A 22,570-nucleotide genomic window follows, 5' to 3' on the forward strand; every position below is an offset into this window, starting at 1 on the left:
TTCTTTCTCCTGGCGAAGAAGACAGAATTATTTCTCAGCATACAACAGCCCTTGAATGGTTGTAATCCTCTTTGACACATATGGGATAAAGGGCAGTTATTCATTTAGCAGTGGAAGCTGCAATAATAACTGCCATACGGAGTCTCTTTACTTTTCCTTCCTACTGGGAGCTTGGTTCCAGTCCTATCCGTTGAGTTTGGGGTGCCTTGAATTCTTGATTTATGAGATTAAGAGACCTGGGGTTACCTGGGGTGACAGCCATCCACAGAGAACACCATTCCCTGGTCAAAAGTAGGGATGCTGGATGCTGGGCGGGGCAGAAACTTCTCCTGTGGAAGGGATGATACCCAACCTTCCACAGAATGGGTATCCCTTCCGCTTCATCATGCCCCTGCTGATTCTTGCACTTGCAGCCCTTTGCTTTGGGCACACTGCCATGCCCCTCAGGAGTCCTCTGCAGGGTTCTCTGCCTCACAAATCCCCTCTTGCCCATGAGATTGAGTTGGATGCAGCTGTGGCCCACACAGCCCTGAGTTTAAGTCCTCCTCCTCCCCGGACGGCACCACGTTGGCATCAGAAGATGCATGAGGATGGCCTTCTGACATTAGGCAGTGAGGACATCCTGTACTCTTGGAAGCAGGAAGGCCACCATCACTGGGGAGGAGTTGTGAGACCCAAAGGAAGAGCATGTCTGGTTGACTTTGGGTGGAGAGTACACTCAGTCGGATGCTTATGTTCATTTCACTAGAGGTGTGTACTGGACAGCAGGCTCCTTACTGCTGGCCCTTTCTGTGTAAGCTTAGGGGAGTCCCTCAGGACTGTAGCCCGAGGGACTCTGTTCAATAGCCTCGCCTGTTGTCTCTGGCAGGGGCTGCCAGGCTTGCTTTCCCTTTGCACACAGTGAATGTTGTCTTTCACCCAGAAGCAAGCAGTCCCCAGGGTGGTGTTTCAATCTTGCTTCTTTCCACTCTGCCCCCTTCCCAAGTGGTATTGTGGGGAACAGTTACTCACTTTCTTGGCCTCATGGGGCAAGTATATCTGCTGCCAGGTTCCAGAGAGTCTGTCTTCTCAGAAGCCCTAACCCAGCCCACGGGGCTTTTTTCACCTGTGGAAGGCTGTGCATCAGCACCCTGGGCTTGCTGCCAGCACCTCAGGCTCGGGTTTCCGCTTGCCCCCTTGCAGGCTGGTGTGTCAGCCTGTCACTGCATTATGGGTGCTGGCAGAGGGCACAGCACTGGGACAGACTTTCTTATGGCACAGAGAAGGATGGGCATTGGCATGTTTGCATTCATTCCTTTTTTTCTTTTTCTTTTTGGATCACACCGGCAATGCACAGGGGTTACTCCGGGCTTTGCACTCAGGAATTACTCCTGGTGGTACTCAGGGGACCATATGGGATGCTGGGAATCGAACCTGGGTCAGCCATGTGCAAGGCAAATGCCCTACTCGCTGTGCTGTCGCTCCAGCCCCACATTCATTCCTTTTGCCTCCCATGTAGTGGCCGTGGTCTGCATGGACCCCAGCACATGCAGAAGTTACCGCACCATTAAGGAACACAATCCAGAGAAACCCTTTATTTGATGTTGAGCAATGAACAAGATTCTGTTCCAGGAGAGACATTAACTCTCCTCTCAGGGCTGCTTGCTCCACACAGAACCCTGAAAAATGCAGATGATACATATCCATCACACACCCAGGTTAACCCAGGATCTCACACATGGAGACACTAACCCAGGATCTCACACACACACACACACACACACACACACACACACAGAGACATACACATATACACTTAAGGATCTGTAGAGCTGGGGGGATGAGTCTGCAGAGATTCTTAGTGAAGCCGTGAAGTTAGGCCATAAGCCATAGGCTGCTGCCAGCAATGGCAGCAGCAGTGACGTGGGTGTGGCTGTCAGGGCTTCCCTACTGAGGACATCCCAGAGTTTTCAGCCAGGAGGATTGGTGTGTCCATGAATTTCAGCTGCTTGGCTTGCATCTCCTTGGAGTTTAGGCAGTAAATCTGAAGAGCATGGCCTGTCCCCTTCTTGGGAAATTGCTGAATTACAAATCTCATACTGCTTTGTCAGTATTCTTCCAAATATGCATCAGAACTAACCACAGGGTAAGAGAAATAACAAGCTGAGCACATGCTTTCTGTGTGGGAATCCTGGACTTGATCCCTAGGACCCTGAAGCGTGACCCCAAAACAAAACAAAAGAATATTGGGACAGTTCAGTAGTACCTGGCACATGTGGGACATTCTAGACTACAGAGTTCTCCCATATGCATTATCTGAATTGGCTCTCAGTTTGGGGACGGACATGCAGCTGCTCTTGTCCTTGTGGTGTGGAGAAAAGATACGTAAGAGAGGAATAATTTTGTCAGGCTCTCCTATATAGGTCATGGTTGAACTGGGACTACTTTTCTCTTCTCTTTTTTTGGGGGGGGTTCACACCTGGCAATGCACAGGGGTTACTCCTGGCTCTGCACTCAGGAATTACTCCAGGCAGTGCTCAGGGGACTATATGGGATGCTGGGAATCGAACCCAAGTTGGCCTTGTGCAAGGCAAACGCCCTACCCGCTGTGCTATCACTCCAGCCCCTACTTTTCTCTTCTTGCTGTAAATCTTTATCACCCTGCCAGGAAGTTAGTTCTCTTTGCCTTCACATCAAGTACTGTTTGGCAGATGCAATATGGAAGTAGATTTACTTTCTTGGACCCACTGAATTAAAATCAACACCAATTTGGGAAAAGCTATTATGTTATTTCTGTTTTAGGTTGGTAATGACTGCTCATGAATGCTGATGGGGGGATGAATGGTCTCTAAAGGTCACTGTTCTGCCGGGCTCCAGGGAGAAACTGACAGATAGGGAAGGCCAGGCTCTGTGGGTAACTGGGCTACTCTTTGAAATCCTCACAGAGGGCATGTGAAGATTTATGTGGTTGAGGAGAACAGGAGTATGTGCTGTTTAAAACTGTTTTCAAATACTTGTTTGCTCATAAAAGAACTCGTGCAGCGAAAGTAGATGTCAAATTCTTCACATAGAAAACCCTCAATTTTTATACACTGATGATTCTATTTTTCTAAAATCAGTGAGATTGTAGCCAACAATGACTACTTATCATAGATGGATGAGCAAAATCAGATCGCTGTGATAAGACCTGGATTATAGGGTCTCTGGAAAGTTGCTTCAGTGTACACTGTGACAGTAATAGCACTGTGCTTTCAAGGGAATGTGGATGCAGCGTCAGGTATGAGCAGATTTGAGGAAACTAGTACTTCAACTGTTTCACAGAAAAACTCTTTGTTCTTTGTAAGCAGACACTCTATACAAAGAGTAAGTATAGATTTAACTTTAATTGGTGTAACTGGGTTGGTAAGTATTTAGTGGTGCTACTTTGTGAAAGACGGTGACGGGTATTTTGACCAGCATATTTGCTCCCTCAGGTTACTTGTATCACAGCCTTTTTAAAAAATCTAAATGTTCTCATTAATGACTCAGAGCCTTTCGTTTTAACAGTAATTTTAACCTTGCTCTGTTAAAGAGCTGGAGCGATAGCACAGCAGGTAGAGCATTTGCCTTGCATGCAGCCAACCTGACCGACCTGAGTTCGATTCTTCTGCCCCTCTCGGAGAGCACGGCAAGCTACCAAGAGTATCTCACCCACAAAGCAAAGCTTAGGAAGCTACTCACGAAGTATTCAATATGCCAAACACAGTAATAACAAAGTCTCACAATGGAGATGTTATTGGCCCCACTCGAGCAAATCGATGAACAACAGGAGGACATTACTACAGTGCTACAGTGCTGTGTTAAAACTCTCTAGATGGGGCTGGAGAGATAGCACAGCAGGTAGGGCATTTGCCTTGCACACAGCCGATCCAGGTTCGATTCCCAGCATCCCATATGGTCCCCTGAGCACCACCAGGAGTAACTCCTGAGTGCAGAGCCAGGAGTAACCAGGTGTGACCTAAAAAGCAAAAAAAAAAAAAAAAACCCTTTAGATTTTACAGTAATTTGAAAATCACTGTTCTTTTCGGTTTTCCTGTAGTTGGGATGAGACTCACTTTGGAAAAATGGGAAGTTACTACATCAACCGTACCTTTTTCTTTGATGTGCACCCACCTCTGGGAAAGGTGAGTAGAGCATGAGCGGAGTATCTAACTGAGCTGGGAAATCTTGGTTTGGGATTTTATCCTTAGGCTTATAGGAAAAGTTCCCTGTAATTCCAGATCAGCTGCTTTTGTGAAAAACTTTGGTGTTTTTAGAGTGTGTGTATGTGTGTGTGCATGTGTGTGTGTGTGTGTGTGTGTGTGTTTTCTCAGAATTGGAGAGAGTCCATCCAACAATGAGTGGAGAAATAAAGTGGGGTATATCACTACAGTAGAATATTACTGAGCTGTAAAAAGAGCAAAGTACTGATAGATTCTCCAACCTGGGCAATTCTTGAAAACATGCTAAGTGAAAGAAGTCAGGCGCAAAAGATAAATATTTTGTGTGATTTCCTTTATTTGAAATTCCAGAATTGGCAGATCCATGGAGATGAAACATAGATTAGTGGTTACTGGGATCTTGGGCAAGGTGAGGAGGGGTAGGAATTGGGAAGTGACTAGAAATGGGTATGGTTTTTCTTTCTGAGATGATGAAATATTCTGGAATTAGGTTGTGGTGATGGTTGCACAAATTTGTGAATATACTGAAAAACACCGATTTGTATTCCTTTAAAACAGTGAATTTCAGGGCATGTGAGTTTTCTCTCAGTTGAAATGAGAAAACAGGAGAAGGATTAGCTTGCACAAGGCACACCTAGCTTAAGGGGTGCTGATTGCTCACCAGGGAGAAAGAAAACTCCTACCTTTTCCATCTTCCTCCTCCATTCTGACTTAGAATATGATTTTTCCCTGTAGGGGTCATCTCCCAGGCATCCCCCATTTGCCACCACCTCATTGTCACTTTCACAGCAGGATAGGAGAGCAGCCTGGGGGGTGGGGGAGGCAGGACGGGACTGGTGCTGCCCTGCAGCTTGTGGGAGTTTTCCCTTCCTTAGGTTCTCTCTGCGCTCTTCCTGCGAACTTGGCCTTAACACAAGAGAGGGTTTGTTTCAGCCAGCGCATTCGGTAGACAAAAGCCCCTTTGCTCTGAGGCAGCTGCAGGAGAAAGCTCCCCCTGGCAGCTCCTTCAGACAGTTGTTGGGGAAGGCCAAGTCGGAGTGCAGCTGGAAGGAAGTGCAGGACACGGAGGAATCTTTCCTCCGAGCTCTCACCTGTTTGTTTGCTCTCTTTCTCTCCTCAGATGCTGATAGGTCTTGCCGGCTACTTGAGTGGATATGATGGCACCTTTTTGTTCCAGAAGCCGGGGGACAACTATGAGCATCACAGCTACCTGGGGATGCGAGCAGTAAGGCTTCCTGACTAATCAGTGCCCAAGCCCTGGGCTCCACTCAGAGTGTCACACCAGGAGTGGTGGCGGGTCCAAACAAAGGAACTTCGGGGGATGGAAGATACTTGACACACAGCCTGGAGTGGAATTCAGAGCGGCAGGGGTGAAGGGAAGAGGAGGCCACAGACAGGGCAGAGAGTACACAGGAGGTGCAAGCCCAGCTGTCCCCTGTTCCCTCCTCACAGGAGGCGTCCGACATCAGGGTGGAGAGTAGCCTCGGCCCCAGGAGTTGCCCAGTGCCCCAACATTGACCTTTGCACACTGGCAGGCAGCACATTCCTCTCTGCAACAGTAATTGGGGGAGGTTGCCTGCCTCTGATGCCTTTTTCTTAAGCTGGCAGCTTTCTCACATCTACTCCCCAGATCCCCAACTCTCCCTTTGAGGATTTCAGATAAACACGTAGAGTTTTCCAATCTTTAAAGGGCCGCCCTTTTCCCCTGATACACCCAATGCTGGCACTGAAGGAACCCAGTGGTGCCTAAAAGTGCAATACTGGGGGGCCCTATATAGGAAAAAAACCTGTGAAAGTGATGTCCAATGTGGAGACTCAGAACAGGTCAAATTTACACATCCTTTTCCTTGAGGAGTCCTAAGTATTTTGGACAGACGCTGCATACTTTGTTGTTCTGATGACTGTATGATCTGCATGGCCATTTTTTACCATGTTGAACAAGTCCGTGCTCTGAATTTATCCTATGACTTGTAATGACTGCGAACACCATGTATCACTGTGATCCTGTTGATCATCGATTTGCTCGAGCGGGCACCAGTAACATCTCCATCCATCCCAGTCCTGAGATTTTAGTAGCCTCTCCTTACTCGTCCTTCCTGACGCTGCTGTATTGGAGGCTCTTTCAGGATCAGGGGAATGAGGCCTGTTGGCATGTCAAATACGTCACGGGTAGCTTGCCAGGCTCTGCTGTGCATGAACACAATGTAGTGTATGTAATTGGATAGAGGCTAGACTCAGTGTGACCTTGCTGTGGAAACTCAGGTCAAATCTATCAGTCTCATTTTCTTTCACATTAGGCCTATTGGATTTTGTTATCTGAAAGAGACAACTCAGGGCCAGAGAGATAGTACGGAGGGTAGGGCACTTTCCTTGCACATGGCTGACCTGGGCTCAATCCCAGTTCCTGAGTGCAGAGCCAGGAGTTATGCCTGAGCATCACCATGATTGATGCACACCCTGAGCATCACTGGGTGTGACACAAAAACCAAAATCAGTCACTCAGTACATGAGACACTAAGATGTGAGAATTGTTATTCCCCAGGACCAATCTATTTTTGGTGGTCTAGATAAGGACCACAAAAAATAGATTGATAAATTTGATCTTCCTGGTTTCCATAGCAAGGTCAAGCTGACTCCAGCCTCCGTCCAATTACTCATGCTACTTAAGCACAGGGGGAAAGCTGGTAGTTCAAAATAAAACAAAACAAAAATCAATCCTCCAGATACAGAGGTGTCAAGCAATCCTTTTTTCAAAAATCAAAATTTCAATGAAGAAATTGATTTAAGGGTTGATTAAAGAGTGATTTCTGAGGGGCCAGTGAAATAGAACCAGGGATAAGCCCTGAGCACTGTGACCCCAAAACCTAAATAAATAGTGATTTCTCTTGTGATTGAAGAAAAGAGCCAAGGAAGAAATAATATTAGGATTCTCTAAGATGGTAACACGCCTTCAATAGATTTTTCTCAACTAACACTCCAGTTCTTAATAGAAGCATATGTTTATCAAGTACTTAGTTTTTTGTTTTTTTTTTTTAAGAAAAACACAAAGCCTTAGCTCATTTAATATTCAAAGAGAACACTTTGAGTTTCATAGTGCACTGATGGCACAGCTGGAACACAGAGTGTTATCCTTCTCAGGGTACCTGAGTAAGTGATGGGGCAGCCAGTCATGAGTGCCACTTAAACCACTATGTCATGTGACCTGACTGAACTTCGCTGAGTTCATGTTAGAGGACAAGCTGGTGCTTAGTAGGAATACCCCATTTTCACTTGTATGTATTCCAGGTGATTTCAGGCTACATGGCATGTCTTCATTGGGATCCTTCATCTACCAAGTAGGTCCCTGCTACATGGCTTGGTTGTTTATTGGGCTGCTCCTCTTTTCCTTTCATAGTTCTGTGCATTCCTCGGTTCCCTGCTGATCCCCTTCGCCTACCTCACTGTATTGGAGCTGTCCAAGTCCCTCCCAGCAGCAGTGCTCTCTGCTGCCCTCCTCATCTTTGGTAAGTTGTTTTATACACACTTCTGGGGAGATTGCCACAGTGATTGGTTGTGGAATTCTATCTATGGGCCCACCTTTCAAGTAACTTTAGAATTTAGTAAAAATATTATAAACCTCATCCACTAGCAGTATGTCATTTTCATATGTATATTATATATACGTATATGTAAAACTCTAGCATATGTGTGTATGTGTGTGTGTTCCTGTATGTAGCAAGTCTTTTTATTATTGAAGGGGAAAGTGTGTGGATCATCCCAAAACATAGACTAGCTCAAAGTTGTTCATATTTGTTGTTCACATTTCCCCAAGCCTGCCAGGGGTCATCCCTGAGCACAGAGCCAGGAGTAGGCCCTGAGTACTGCTAGGTTTGCCCTGCGGGCCCCTGCTGCCCTAAAATAAACTGATTCTGTTGCTAGCCTTGTTCTTCTGTAGTATATTCATGACATGATTAGACTTATCAGTGAAAGAAATCTAGAATTCTAAATTTAGAAATCTAAATTTTAGTGAGTTAGGTGGGTATTTTAGGAGTGATCCTGGATATTTTTGACAGATGTGTTACAAGATTAGAGACCCTATGGGAAACTGGTAACTTTTTTGAGTTATTTATTCATTTTTACTCAGCAACTTTTTTTGTTTATTTTTGGGCCATATCAAGCAGGCAGTATTTGGGAGTTGCTCCTGGCAGTGCTCAGAGCACTTTATTTCATGAGGGGATCAAATCCAGGCCTCCACATGCAAAGCCAACGGTTATCCCATTGTGTTCTCTCTCTCCTTAACAACTCTTAATTTTGAGTGTCTTCTTTGTGTCTTGGTCTGTTGGGGGGTGGGGGGGGATGTGCTTATGAGACAGCGCTCTTGTGGATATTGCAGGGGGGCACACAGGGGACCATGACACAAGACTAGAGGCCAACCACTAAATGGTGGGGGGGACACAGAAAGGAAATTAGGATGGGGGGTGTGTACCATCTAGAAAAAGGATGAGAATCACTGCTTTAACAGAGTAAATGCACAGTTCTTTTGGGAACAAAGGTCCAGAGACAATGTGAAAACTTGTTCCTTTTCTTATTTGGACTTGGGGCTGGGGGGCACACCCAGCTGTGCTCAGGGTTTACTCTTGGTACTGTGTTCAGGGGATCATATGTGGTGCCAAGGATCAAGGCCGGATTATCTGTATGCAAGGTGAGTGCCTTTCCCAACTGTACTCATATCTGTGGCCCCAAGATCTTATTTCTTATTGTTGGGCTTTGGAGCTCAGCAGAGCTAGAGCATTTTACCCGCCCAATGACTCAGCAGCCTAAAAGGCACAAATACTTAGATGCAATGAAGGGACTAGTTGTTACTGCCTTCCCCTGTGGGTCGCTTCTCTGAGTGCACTTTTGACCTCTGCCTTCATATTTTGCAGACACAGGATGCCTCACTCTGTCCCAGTACATCCTCCTTGACCCCATCTTGATGTTCTTCATCATGGCCTCCATGCTGAGCATGGTCAAGTACAACTCCTGCACCAACAGGTCAGACATTTATCTGTGGGGAAGACAATTAGGAACTGGCAGCTCCGGAACTTATTAAATGAGTTCAGGGACTGGGAGGCTGCACTGAGAACTGGTCGTGAGGCTGAATTTAAAGCAAGAATACTTATTTTTTTTTAAACTTAGATTGTCTGTTTTCAACGATAAGATAGATCTTTTAGTCTGTCTTTAATTGGACCATCCAAGTGGTGCTCATGAGGCCCTGGACAGTACTGGCAATTATTAGCCAACCAGGGCAGCGATTCAATGCAAGGACCAAGGATGCATTGCTGGTCCAAGGATACACCACTGCAAGGCCCAGTGATGCCAGGCCACTGGGGACCTTCAGGAACACCTCAGTGGACTCAGGATCAGGCCAGGTGCCTGCCAGGCATATACATTAACCACTATGCTATCACTCATCCCTCCACCAAAATCAATTTAAGTTTTTTTAAAGGTAAAGGTAAAGGCCCTCCCGTTGTTCATCGATTTGCTCGAGCAGGCCCAGTAACGTCTCCATTGGAGACTTTGTTGTTACTGTGTGGCATATCGAATACATCACGGGTGGCTTGCCAGGCTCTGCCGTGCGGGCGAGATACTCTCGGTAGCTTGCCGGGCTCTCCGAGAGGGGCAGAAGAATCGAACTCGGGTCAGCCATGTTGGCTGCGTGCAAGGCAAACGCCCTACCGCTGTGCTATGACACTATGAAAATAACGTGTTTTTTTTTTTTTAATGTAGCTTCACTATTACTTTATTTATTAGACTTTTGGACCATACCCAGAAGTGCTAATGGATTTTATTCCTGGCTTTGTGCTGAGGGATCACTCCTGGTAGGGGCAGGGGGATCATATGGGGTGCCAGGGATTGAACCCACATTGATTGTATGAAAGGCCAACGTCGTACTCACTGTACTGTCTTCCCAGCCCGTATCGCTGTTATTTTTATAATTAGGTTAGATTTGATAGATGCTCATGGATATTATGGGGAGTTCTTCTCCCAGCACACCATCTTAGAAGCACCCCTCCGTGCTGATGCTGTTATGGAAACTTCTGGAGAACTTTGTCCTTTCTCCTCCATTTTACTGGGAAGGACAGCAGGGTAGAGGCTGCTTGAGACCACTGTGTCTCCCTGCCCTCATTGGTTGCAGTCAGCCCTACTGAAGAGTATAGAGGTGGCAGGGGTAGGGGGCAGGGTCAGAAAAATAGAATATAAAGGCTGGCTTGAGTGGTCCCTGCCAGTCAGAAAGATCCCTGCATGCCTTGGCAGTTCTCAAGCTTTTTAGGAGGACCTGCTTTTCCTTGAGAATAGCCATCATCCTTTTAGCCCTGAGAAAGTAGGGTAGTAATTCATTCTGTACAGGCCAAATGAGCTAGCACCTCTTAGGCTCTCCCAAAAGTTAGCTTGATTTCTCCCATAGCCAAGCTTCCTGAACCATTTGTATTAATCAGCCCGGCCCAGTGACCACCAGCCCATCCTGGATTTGGGTTATCGTCTACTTTGCCACCTGCCACCTGCCATGTCTGGGTGTGTGCTATGTGCACACAGTACACTGGGCTCTGTAAGTACGCCGTGAATGAGCTGGTTGTGCAGAGGCGCTGACTCACTGCAGAGCGTCCACTCTGTCAGGAGAAGCAGCCCTGGTGGACGGGGCCTGCTACATAGCAAGCCTGGGCCTGCTACCAGGTGAGAGCCATGCTCCACCGTGGTTAGCTGTCTTGCGTACCAAGTTGTACATTGATTCTTTTGTCTGTCTGAGAGATGCTTGCTGTGCTTTCATTAAATTAAAGCATCAATACTTGCAATGCTTGCAACAGTGCCTGGCCTACAGTAAGCACGTATAAATGCTGGTGTTGTCATGGCCTCCAGTGTTCCTCACAGGAAAGCACTCTCTCTAGCAGGCCTCCCTGGCATTCTTTCCCTCCCGTTGGGCCAGTCACTACTGAAGAATCACCTCTTGCTTCCTTTAAGCCCTGCGGTTAGCCAGGAAAATATGACCCCTGTCCCCTGCAAAATCCCCTCCTGGCCTCACTCCGTGCTTCCTTCCTCTCGTTCAGACATGTCACACAGCACCCTCTCCTGGAACCATGCCATGGCCCCCGAGGTAGGACCCCTCCAGACCGCAAGCCTCCCAGTGCCATCTCTGGCCTTGTCCTTTGCTGCTGGTGATTTTGAGTGGCTCCAGATACCAAACTGTTCACTGTGTCCTGTTGGTTTTCAGGCCCTTCTCTGCCCCCTGGTGGTTCTGGCTCAGTCTTACTGGCATCAATCTGGCTGGTGCTCTAGGGGTCAAGTTTGTTGGCCTCTTTATCATCCTGCAAGTGGGGTGGAACACCATTTCCGACCTTTGGCACCTGTTTGGAGATCTCAGTCTTTCACTGGTAAGAACCCAAGAGCTTTTAAAAGTGTCTTTGCACCCCGCTGTTGCTCAGCAGAGTCCGTGGCCGTTCGCCTCTGCGAGCAACCGAGTGCTATGTTCTGGGTCTCGGATATACCGGATCTGGCTGCCCTCCTCTGGAGGTCAAGGGAGAGAGCCAGGACTCAGGCTGGAGATGTATGACTGTAATGGAACCCGAAGTAATACGGAGGAATGTCTGAACAAGCAGGTTTCCTTTCCTCTCTCAGGGTCCCCAGGTTTGGTTTATGAGAGCCCTGTAGGGTTTATTACAATATTATTTATTACAAACGTGCCAGACATAATGCTCATGGCTTTAACTGCATTAGCTCACTTATTCCTTGGAACCGTCCTGTGAGATAGGTAGTCGTTACCCTCTCTTCCCAGTGAGAAAATGGAGACCTCGAAGATATGATGTTCCCAAGGTAAGAGGTAGATCTAGGTTTCAGATTTCGGTGAGTCTGTATATTTTGAAATATACAGGCCCAACAACCCTACCATGATGCTTCACCACCACTTCAGAACCAAAGTTCCAGAAAACTCATTCATTTATGGACTATAGCCAAATCACTAAGTTTGAAACTCAGAATATTCAGATGAGCAAACAGGATTCCTGGCCTCGAGGGAAAGTGGAGATGGAGAACTTAAGTGAGCATGAGCTCAGGGGCTGGCCACCGGGTGCTGGGGGAGAGCTGAGGGGTGCCAGCCCAGTCCAGGAGCTGCAGGAAGGCTCTTGGGGGGAGGCCGAGGCCTGAAATTGGAAGAAGCAGTTCCTCTGGAAGGGTGAGATTGCAGAGCCCAGGGAGCAGGGACCCGTGCAGGGAGTTCTGAGTGGCTGTGTGGCAGGGGTGGGGGTGCCGGCAGCACTTGTCTGCAGTACAGTGACAGGAGCACAGCAGGGCTTACCCGTTTAGCCCCCTGCAGAGCTGGGTGGCGGGTGATCATGGGAAGAAAAAGCATGTTCCTTCTTGGAAGCCATGAGCTTTTTCATTTTTTTATGATTACGTCTTCTAAGTGGAAATGCATCTCTAAGGCCCAGACAAGGTGTAAGGAAAGTGGAGGCCTACCTGCCCAGCACCCTGCATGCTCTTTTTGCAGGTGACTATGGGGAAACACCTCACAGCTCGCGTCCTGTGCCTTATAGTCCTGCCCCTGGCGCTCTACACGGCCACCTTCGCTGTCCACTTCCTGGTGCTGAATAAAAGGTATGGCCAGTCTTCCTGGCAGCTCGGCACTTCTCTTCCTCTTGCCTCTAAGCCATGCAGGCACTGATTTTCTGGGGTTTGGAGGATAGGAGAGAGGGATCCAGGTTTTTTTGTTTTTAATTTTTAACTTCTTTGTTTCTTCCTATATATTTTTTGTTTGCTTGTTTGTTTGTTTTTCTTTAAGGGGGGGTGGTTGTTTGGGGGCCATACCCAGTGATGCTCAGAGATAGTTAAACTCCTGCCTCTGGGCACCAGACTCACCCCTGGTGGTGCTCAGGAGAACCTCTGGGATGTTGGGAATCGAGCCTGGGTCTGCTGTGTACAAGGCAAACACCTTACTCACTGTACTCTCGCTCTCACCCATTGTTTGCTTGTTTGGGGGCTACATGCAGCACTACTTTGGCACCACTACTGGCTTATTGCTTGGATATCGCTTTGTCAGAGATCAAATCCGGGTTTCCTGCTTGCAAAACAGGTACATGAGCCTGTTAAACTATTTTGTGCTCCCAAAGGACTCTGAAAGGCTTGACCTGAAGAAAAATATAGATATTCTAATAGCCAAACCATTCTTTATCCCTAAGTAAAGTGCCTTGTCCTAAACATGGACCAAGTCGTGGCCTTGTGGGACTGATGGTCACCCCAGCTGGAGTGAGGGTGCTAATTTTAAAAGTCATGCTAAACCCCAGCTGGAGTGAGGGTGCTAATTTTAAAAGTCATGCTAATTAAAAAAGTTATGAACTACAGCCAAACCACTATGTGTGAAACTTGGATTCAGTCTGTTTTTGTTTTTGAGGCCACATTGGGTGGTGCTCAAGGCTTACTCAGTGCTCTGTGCTCAGGGATCACTCCTGACAGAGCCCAGACATAGGGTATGCTGGCAATTAAACCCACGTTGCCTACTTGCAGGGCAAGTGCCCCACCCACTGTACTATTGCTCCTGCCCCTGGCAGCTTCCATTTAATGGGTAACTTCTAATTCTCAGGAGCTATATTCAATTTTTTAAAAAATATTTTATTAGCGAACCATGATTGAAAAAGTTTGCCTAAAATACAACTGATAGTTGCGTTTTAGGCATACAGTTATTCAACATAATCCCTCCACCAATGTCAACTTCCCTCAACAAGTGTTCCCAGATTCCTTCCCCACCCCAACCCCCACTCCATCCCTGCCTGTCAATTTGACAGGTACATTACAGAGTTTTAGTGGTTGCCACTTCGATTTCATGTTTTCAGTCCTATTGAATCTGTGTTTTGAGTATCTGGCTATATCTGTCACTCTTATCACTGATGCCTGTTAATCCATTACTTCTCTTTTTTCCCCCTTGATTTTCTTCCTTCTCGGTCTGTCTCCTCTTTAAACACAGTGGTCAAGGATGATCTAAGCATCCCTCCTTTACTACAGTACATTTCCTCATCCAGCATTCTATATTCCACAGATAAGTGAAAAAAAAAAAACACATCCTATGCTTGTCTTTCTTCTTCTGGCTTGCTTACTCAACATGTTATCTTTCAGTTCCAACCATCACTGTCACTGTCACTGTCCTCCCGTTGTTCATCGATTTGCTCGAGTGGGTCCAGTAACGTCTCCATTGTGAGACTTTGTTGTTACTGTGTTTGGCATATCAAATACGTCATAGGTAGCTTGCCCGGCTTTGCTGTGCGGGCGAGATACTCTCGGTAGCTTGCCGGGCTCTCTGAGAGGAGTGGAGGAATCAAACCCGGGTCGGCCATGTTGGCTGCATGCAAGGCAGATGCCCGACCTGCTGTGCTATCGCTCCAGCCCTGTTCCAATCATGTTGCAGCAAATTGCATGATTTCATCGTTCCTTGCAGCTACATAGTATTCTGTTGTGTATATATTTCACTTCTTCATAATTCATTCATCTGCTGTTGAATACCTAGGTTGATTCCACCTCTTAGCTATTGTACTGAGTACATCAATGAATAATGTTGTGCCTATGTCAGGAACTATGTTCAATGGTATGATTTCATTTAATCATAACATGTTTTAATTTTTTTAAAAAATAAGCAATTTATGGGGCCGAAGCGGTAATATGGTGAAAGTGCTGTGATTTACAGTACTGTTAATGACAGTGTTTCATGCCTACAGCATTCCAATCCCACACCCTCCTCTATCATCTCACAGCACCCCTCCCAGGCTCTTAGCTCCTTGGTAAGCCCAGTTCAGGAAACCAGTTCTCAGGTTCCATTGTCCTTGACCATTGGTTATCCCCACATATGAGAGCGATCACTCTCTGTCTGTCCCTCTCCTCTGGCTAACTTTGGTTCTATCCACATAGCTGCAAATTGTACAATTTCATCTTCTCTTACAGCCCAGAAATATTCTGTTGTGTATATATCCCATAGTTTTTTTCTCTGGTTATCTGTTCTTGGACACTCAAGTTGTCTTACTGGTACTTCTTGTAAAGAAGCAGAGCTCTTCTCGGGCTCCTGGGAAATCAGTTTTCATCACGCTAACTTGACTCTCTGCGCTGCTTCTTCCACAGTGGTCCTGGAGACGGCTTCTTCAGTTCTGCCTTCCAGGCCCGCCTTTCCGGAAACAACCTTTACAACGCTTCCATCCCTGAACGTGAGTGCTGCCCATCTTTTTCACAGGTGGTAGGGCAGAAGGTCATCTGAGAGATAAATTGGAAGGCAGGTCTGACAGAAGATGTTACTTCAGTCTGTGGGTGATGGGGTAGGGAAGAGACCCAGCGAGAGGAGTCTGAGAGCGAGCACAGGGGTGATGCATAATATGCCTTGTGTACAGCCGACCCGCTTTGGTCCCCAACTGCACATTTCCCTGTCTGCAGATCTGGGAGTAAGTTCAGCACCATGGGTGGGTGACTAGGGTTGAGAAAGGGGCATAAGGAAAAAGCTGCCTTATTAGTCTATCAGTCTAACATGTGTTGGGGCACCTTCCAGATGAAGACAAAGTTGTGCTGCTTTATTACATGGAGGAGGAACTGTTTCAAAGGAGAAATTGTTCCTAATAGTACAGTGCTTTGATAATAGCACGAAGCCCCAGCTGCTTCTCTAACCGCCGAGGGAAGGCAGAAGGGAGGATCTCTGAGACTCGTAGTGAGCTCCCTCTTGAGTTGGCTCCCCTGGGATGAGCAGGCAGCTGTGTGGGCCCAGGGAGGGGCTTAGTGTATCAGGGGTAGCGTCTTACCCTGTGCCTGCTCACCCCTCCCTGTCTTCCTTGCTCCTAGACCTGGCCTATGGCTCTGTGATTACGGTGAAGAACCTGCGAATGGCCATCGGCTATCTCCACTCGCACGTGCACCTCTACCCTGAGGGCATCGGTGCCCGCCAGCAGCAGGTCAGTGAACTGCCAGCAGCAGGTCAGTGAACTTTGATGCCCTCATGTTGCTACAGCCCCAAACCGTGGCCAGGACTGAGCCACCATACTCTTTCCTTCCTCACATGCTGGCACATGCTGCTTCCCTCGCCTGAAATGCTCTTCTCCTACCCCTCTCCTCCTCTAGCTGATCCCAGCTTCTCTGGGCTCTGAACACCAGGTCCCACCTCGGCCTGGTACTGAATTAGGTGTCTCCTAGGAGAGGTTTTCTCAGCCCTTAGCAAGTTCAGTGGGAGTCCTGTCTTGCTGGGTTGTGCACGCTGCCTTCCTCCTGTTTCCTTGCTCCCAGATTGCTAGCTCCAAAGACTCCGATGTAGTTCCTGGCACAGTGGATGGTGGGTAAAATGTAGTGGTTATCAGAACTAGACTAGATTATCTGGATTTGCTACTTCTGTGCCCCCTTGGGAGACATGACCGCTCCAAAAATGTGGTCCTCTTGGGTGGGGGGTTGGAAATTCTGGAAGAGCTTGCAACAGGCCATGTTGGTTTATAGTTGGTTGTCCTGTGGCCCACTGTGATAATAGTGATGACATTCTCCCTCCCAACCCACTTTCCTCCCCTGCATCCCCCTAGGTCACCACTTACTTGCACAAGGACCTCAACAACCTGTGGATTATCAAGAAACATAACACAAACTCAGGTAATATGTTTGGGAAGGTGGTTCTCGTGATATTACGGACTCGGAGTCCTCCTTAACATCCTTTTACCTGTAGAAGAATGGAACCAAGACAGATTTCCTGCATACTCTTTGACAACTTCTTTACTGATCTCTGGGATCTGTAAGGTGGTCTCTTTCAGCAAACATCTGTCTCTCGAGCACCTACAGTGTTCCGAGCATTGTGATCAGTACAGGGGATCAGCAGTGAGCAGCACATCCAGTCTGCTCCCAGAGCAGAGAGCCAGGTCCAGAGCTACCTGGAAAATACCTCCTGAGTAGCCCCAACAGAGAGCACAGGGTAGCTGCTTGTGGTCCTTGTTCAGAATCCATAGAGTTTCCAACCCCAGCGCTTGAGTCACCTCAGGCTTCCTTAGTGTGCTGGGGTGCTGGTGCCTGGGCTACCCCAGTCACTTGGGAAGTGAGGGCAGTCGGTGGGATTTGTGTAGGCTGGGACCTGGAATCTGCCCAGACAGGCTGACCCAGTTGTTAAGAGCACCTGCCAGGCTCTCAGGGCTTCGGGACAAGGGCTAGGTTTGGATTTTCCCTTCTTTGGTGAGCGAGTGGACTGTAGCAATAGAAAGTAGAGGGTTTTCTGCTCACTGATATCTTGAGCCACAGGTATCCTCTGAATCTCCTTAGCCTATCTCTCCATATGCGAGTCAGCTGTGCCTGAGAGTTTGGAGGCAGGGGAACAGGGGAAGGTTGTTCATTTGCTGCCTTTGTTCTTTCCACGGTTTTTTTTTTTTCCCTCTGAGTGCCACAGTTTTAGACGAGAAATTTGGTTCCTGTGTAAAGTAAATTAGATCACCACTGGCACCACTGGGCAGTCTGTTTCAATATCTATATAGTACTTTGTTGAGTTTTCAGCCAGCAGCCCACAACAGGGACTCTGAGGGAAGACCAGCTTTACCTTACAGGACATTCCTATGACCACTTCTGGTCAGCTCATCTGTTGTGGCTTCTGTTGAAGTCATTGCATTTCACCCAAGCAACAAAGGATTTATTTGCATGAAGGCAGATATTGCAAGCACTTAGGGATTGGGATTTGTATAGCATAAGATCTCTGTGTTTTTTGATGACTATAAATCCATCCCCCAATTCTATGTAACATAAAACTTCCCTCCCCATTGTGATGTTTAATTTGTCATCTTGCTGCTGATTAATCTCTTTAAGAGATAGTCAGAGGCAGGGCTGAAAAGGCTGTCTACAGTTGAGTTTCCTCATTCTTACAAGACCTAGAGCTTTGTTCAGAAAATTGCCTTTCTTGATCTTGAGTGCTAGTGTATCACTATTTGGGATAGGAATTTGCAAGGACATGACATTTTTCAGTCAAACAGATCAACCTCCTGAAATTTATATGAAAAAATACCCCACCCCCACCCCTCGAATAGCTAAAGCATTCCTCAAAAAGAAGATGGGAGGCGTCACTTTTTCCCAACTTCAAGCTATTCTGTTATATGGTAGTAATTAAAACAGCATGATACTGGAATAAGCACAGACCCTCAGAAGCATGATACTGGAATAAGTACAGACCCTCAGATCAGTGGAATAAAAGTAAAAGTAAGGCCCTCCCGTTGATCATCGATTTGCTCAAGCGGGCCCAGTAACGTCTCCATTGGAGACTTTGTTGTTACTGTGTCTGACATATCGAATACTCTCGGTAGCTTGCCGGGCTCTCCGAGAGGGGCGGAGGAATCGAACTCGGGTCGACCATGTTGGCTGTGTGCAAGGCAGACGCCCTACCTGCTGTGCTATCGCTCAGTGGAATAGTGTAGAAAATTCAGAGACAGACCCTCAGGTAAATGATCAGTTAATCTTTGATAAAAGAGCAAAAAGTATTAAGTGGAGCAAGAATCTCTTCAGCAAGTGGTATTGGGAAGATTGGCCGGCCCCATGCCAAAAAAATGAACTTAGAGCTCTTTCTAATGCCATGCACAAAAGCCAAAATCAAAATGGATTAAAGATAGATATCAGATCTGAATCCATAAGTTACATAGAGGAAAATAGAAGCAGAACTCTGCGTGACATTTAAGCTCGAGACATGTATAAGGATGAGATGTCGCTGATTAAGCAAGTAGAAGCAAAGATAAACAAGTGAAACTACATTAAATTAAGTATCTCTGCCCCTCAAGGAAAACAATGACCAGAATACAAAGACAGCCCACACACTGAGAGAAATTATTTGCCCACCACTCATCCAACAGAGGGTTAATGCCCATATGTATTTAAAAAAAAAATTAATCCCTATCAAAAACATGGGAAGAAGAGATGAACAGGAACTTCTTCAGAGAAAAAAATTCAGTGTCCAAGAAACATGAAAATCTTTATATCACTAACCATCAGGGAAAGGTAAACCAAAACAGTAATGAGATATCACCTCCTACCACTGACACTGGCACTCATCTGAAAGAACAACATCCAGTGTTTGTGAGAATGTGGGGGAAAAGGGAGACTCATTCACTGCTGGTGGGAGTGTCAGCTGGTCTAGCCTTTTTGAGAAATGATATGGACATGCCTCAAAAAACTAAGAATTGATCTTCCGTATAACCCAGCAATTCCACTCCTAGGAATATACCCCAAGAACCCAAAAGCACAAAGCAGAAAAGACATCTGCATTTCAATCTATGTTCATTGGGGCACTATGTACAATAACCAAAATATGGAAACAACCCAAAGACCCACCAAAAAAATGACTGGATAAAGAAACTGTGGTATGTATACAGAGTGGAATACTACTCAGCCGTAAGGAAAGATAAAGACATGTAATTTGCTGTAGCATGATGGAGCTGGGGAGGATTATGTGGAGTGAAATTGGTCCCAGGGTGAGGAACACACTCAGAATGATCTCTCTCATATGTAGGATGTAAGAAAAACCTTGTAGGGGAACATCAGCTGCCCAATGATGATAGAAACAAAGGGCAGGAGAACTGTTCTTCAGCAGGCAGCTTGCCACTGGGGCCGGGTTGAGGGGGACAAATTAGGGGAGGGACCCTAGGACAGTGGGGAAAGGGAAGTGCCTCCCTCAGAGCTGGCTGTGCTGGGGGCGCAGGAGGGAAAATGTGGACATTGGTAGGGGGTAGTGGGCGTTGGTGAAGGGATTGGTGATTGGTGTTGGAACACCTGAAACTCAGTCATAAATGTCTCTGTAATTCACAATGATTTGATAAAAAAAAAAAAAGAAATTTTCAAGGATGCTTTCTGCCATGTCCTTTTTCATTGTTACTGCCTTTCTGGTCATGATCCTGTCAAAGTAGTCCCTTTCTTTCGTGACATCATCATTTTCTTTGCCTCACACGTAACAAGTCTGTTGCCAGAAACCAACAAATCACCAGCAACTTGGCCGGCTTTAGCACTGTTTTTGAGGAGAGCTGGGCAAAACGGTCACTTGCATAGAGTTAGTTTAGGAAGTAATACTTTTGGTTCTACTACAAGGAAAAGCTTAGTGCTTAGTGCTTAGTGCTTCCTCACTAAAAGATGCTCCAGTTGGGGCTTCAGTGTGTGGGATAAAGCCGTTCCCACTCTCCTTCCTGCCTACCCACTCTCAGTACTGGCAACCAGTTGCCATTGACCAAATGAGTTCTGTCATGCTTCTGTGCCTTTTCTCCATTTATTCACCTGACAACTCTTCCTCCTGATCCCACTACCCACTGCGCGCGCGCGCGCACACACACACACACACACACACTTTTGAGAGTCTTTTCAAGCATTATATCTGGAATATTTATCTCTCTGGGATAGCTCGGGCCCCTCTGATCCCACCACACAGATACTTCTCTGAACACATACCATATCCCACATATTCTTTACCTGTAGCCCCATTAATTCTAACGTTAAGCGTGAGTAATTTCAAACATCAAGTCTTGTTTCTTCTTGGCAGATCCCCTAGACCCCTCCTTCCCAGTCGAGTTTGTAAGACACGGAGACATCATTCGACTGGAACACAAAGAGTAAGTGCATTTGCACTTTCACCTAGTTACATGGTTTTGGGCACCAAGGCAGGACTTGTTCTAAGCTGAAAATAAGCAGTAGGCATATCTTGCTATACTGTCACTCCAGTTCCTAAAGTATTATTTTTAAAAGGCACAAAATAAATACAAGCAAAATTAAATCCTTTGTCCCTCATGATCCCTACTTCATTTTAAAGTTGGTGATGAGAATAGAAAGAGTGGGAGAGAGAAGGTTTACCTCTCTTGGACGTACGTAATTACAAATTCAAATTCTCTTCTCCCCACACCTGCCTCGTTAGGCAGGTGGGCTAAGTGCTCCACAGCTCTCATGCGTGCTGCCTCTCCCCACCTGATGCAGGTCCCCTTGCATCTGCTCTCATCCTGGGTAGTCCTTCAATTCTCCACACATTTCTTTTGGGTAATTAAAGTTTGTGATGAGTTAGATTTAATAATTCAGATTATCATTCTTTGTTTTCTCAGTAAAAGAAGAACCATCACCTCTCTCTCTCTCTCTCTCTCTCTTTCTCTCTCTCTCTCTCAACATAATGAACCTTCTCTTTTTAACTTACAGAACCTCTCGGAACTTGCACAGTCACCGTCATGAGGCACCTTTAACCCGGAAACACTATCAGGTCACTGGCTATGGCATAGTAAGTAACCAACTGTAGTGCAAGCAAAATCTTAAGAATTGTAAGGCCTGGTTCAGGACCACATGGCAGAACATATTTACTCCTGGCTAATGGAATGCTCCTAAGAATTGTAAACTATAGAGAAACTATTCGTATTTAGGACCTTTGGAGCTAGGCATTCCCATGGGAAGAGTCTCCTGTGGAGTCTGTTCGTCTCTGTTTTTATCCACCAATAGTAACCTTGAAACTTTTATATCTGACACTTAATGAATGCCAAATATGAGTACTAGTTGGGACTCTTAATGTCATCTTGAACATAGAAGCAATATGCTCTATTTTTTACAGCCCTCTTTCTGTTGTTTATTTCACATTGTAACACTGCTGAGCCTCTGAACCTCTTCCTCTTCTTCTGGAAGTGAAAGTACAAATGTCCAAGGTAGTGGATGCAAATGGGTCTGATCATCCCTCTTGGCTCAGGTGCAGGACTTTAGTGTGGTTTAAAGTCAGCTGTCTACATCTATACCTGCATCTATGTAGAACCTAAACTCTAGTTCTCTGAAGTGTAGATGGGACTTAAGAGTTCAGGAGTTGCTCTTCTTTTTGTGAATCTTCTTTTTGTGAAGTGCTAGAGCAGTGTCCATTAGGTGGTCTGTTTCTGTCACCTTTTGTTCCCATCTTGGAGGCCAGTTTAGTTTTCAGGACATGGTGCTATCTGAAAGAGTACCTATTTTGCTTTTCTGGCGTGTTTCTCGAAAGGCTTCTTATTTTTTTTTCTTGATTTTTGTGGCAGAACGGGACAGGAGACTCAAATGACTTTTGGCGAATTGAAGTTGTAAACAGAAAATTTGGCAACCGGATCAAAGTGCTGAGAAGTCGCATTCGCTTCATCCATCTGGTCACAGGTTGTGTTCTGAGCTCTTCAGGAAAGAGTCTGCCCAGGTGGTGAGTCTCCAGGGCTTGCTACCCCAGGGGTGTCCTGGGAGTTTTCCTTTCCCTCATGTATGCTTCTCCTTCATAGCAGATGGAGGAAGAAGCATCAGGTGTTTTCTGCATCACTGAGCAGGGGTAGCTCTGGTATTCACTGTGTTCTGTTAGCTAAATGTTTGTACCTTCTGATGTGTGACCACTCTCTGGATCTGCTCTTTTGTTTTGGGGCAACACCTGGTGGTGTTCACTCCTGGTTCTGCACTCA

At 46.4% G+C, this 22,570-nt stretch overlaps 1 protein-coding gene across 2 annotated transcripts in view; it reads left to right on the plus strand.

The window, feature by feature from the left end:
• Positions 1-22,570, plus strand: part of POMT2 (protein O-mannosyltransferase 2) — a 32,858-nt gene that overhangs the window by 3,194 nt on the left and 7,094 nt on the right. For both annotated transcript variants that reach the window (XM_056133417.1, XM_056133416.1), the window contains exons 2-13: positions 4,058-4,142; positions 5,299-5,403; positions 7,573-7,681; positions 9,083-9,191; positions 11,407-11,566; positions 12,679-12,785; positions 15,291-15,373; positions 15,996-16,105; positions 16,718-16,784; positions 20,680-20,749; positions 21,321-21,399; positions 22,169-22,320. In XM_056133417.1, the coding sequence (XP_055989392.1) occupies positions 4,058-4,142; positions 5,299-5,403; positions 7,573-7,681; positions 9,083-9,191; positions 11,407-11,566; positions 12,679-12,785; positions 15,291-15,373; positions 15,996-16,105; positions 16,718-16,784; positions 20,680-20,749; positions 21,321-21,399; positions 22,169-22,320 (1,236 nt within the window). The remainder of the gene's footprint in view (positions 1-4,057; positions 4,143-5,298; positions 5,404-7,572; positions 7,682-9,082; positions 9,192-11,406; positions 11,567-12,678; positions 12,786-15,290; positions 15,374-15,995; positions 16,106-16,717; positions 16,785-20,679; positions 20,750-21,320; positions 21,400-22,168; positions 22,321-22,570) is intronic.

This window comes from Sorex fumeus, unplaced genomic scaffold (assembly GCF_029834395.1).
Source record: "Sorex fumeus unplaced genomic scaffold, SorFum_2.1 ptg000098l, whole genome shotgun sequence".
Taxonomy (NCBI): domain Eukaryota; kingdom Metazoa; phylum Chordata; class Mammalia; order Eulipotyphla; family Soricidae; genus Sorex; species Sorex fumeus.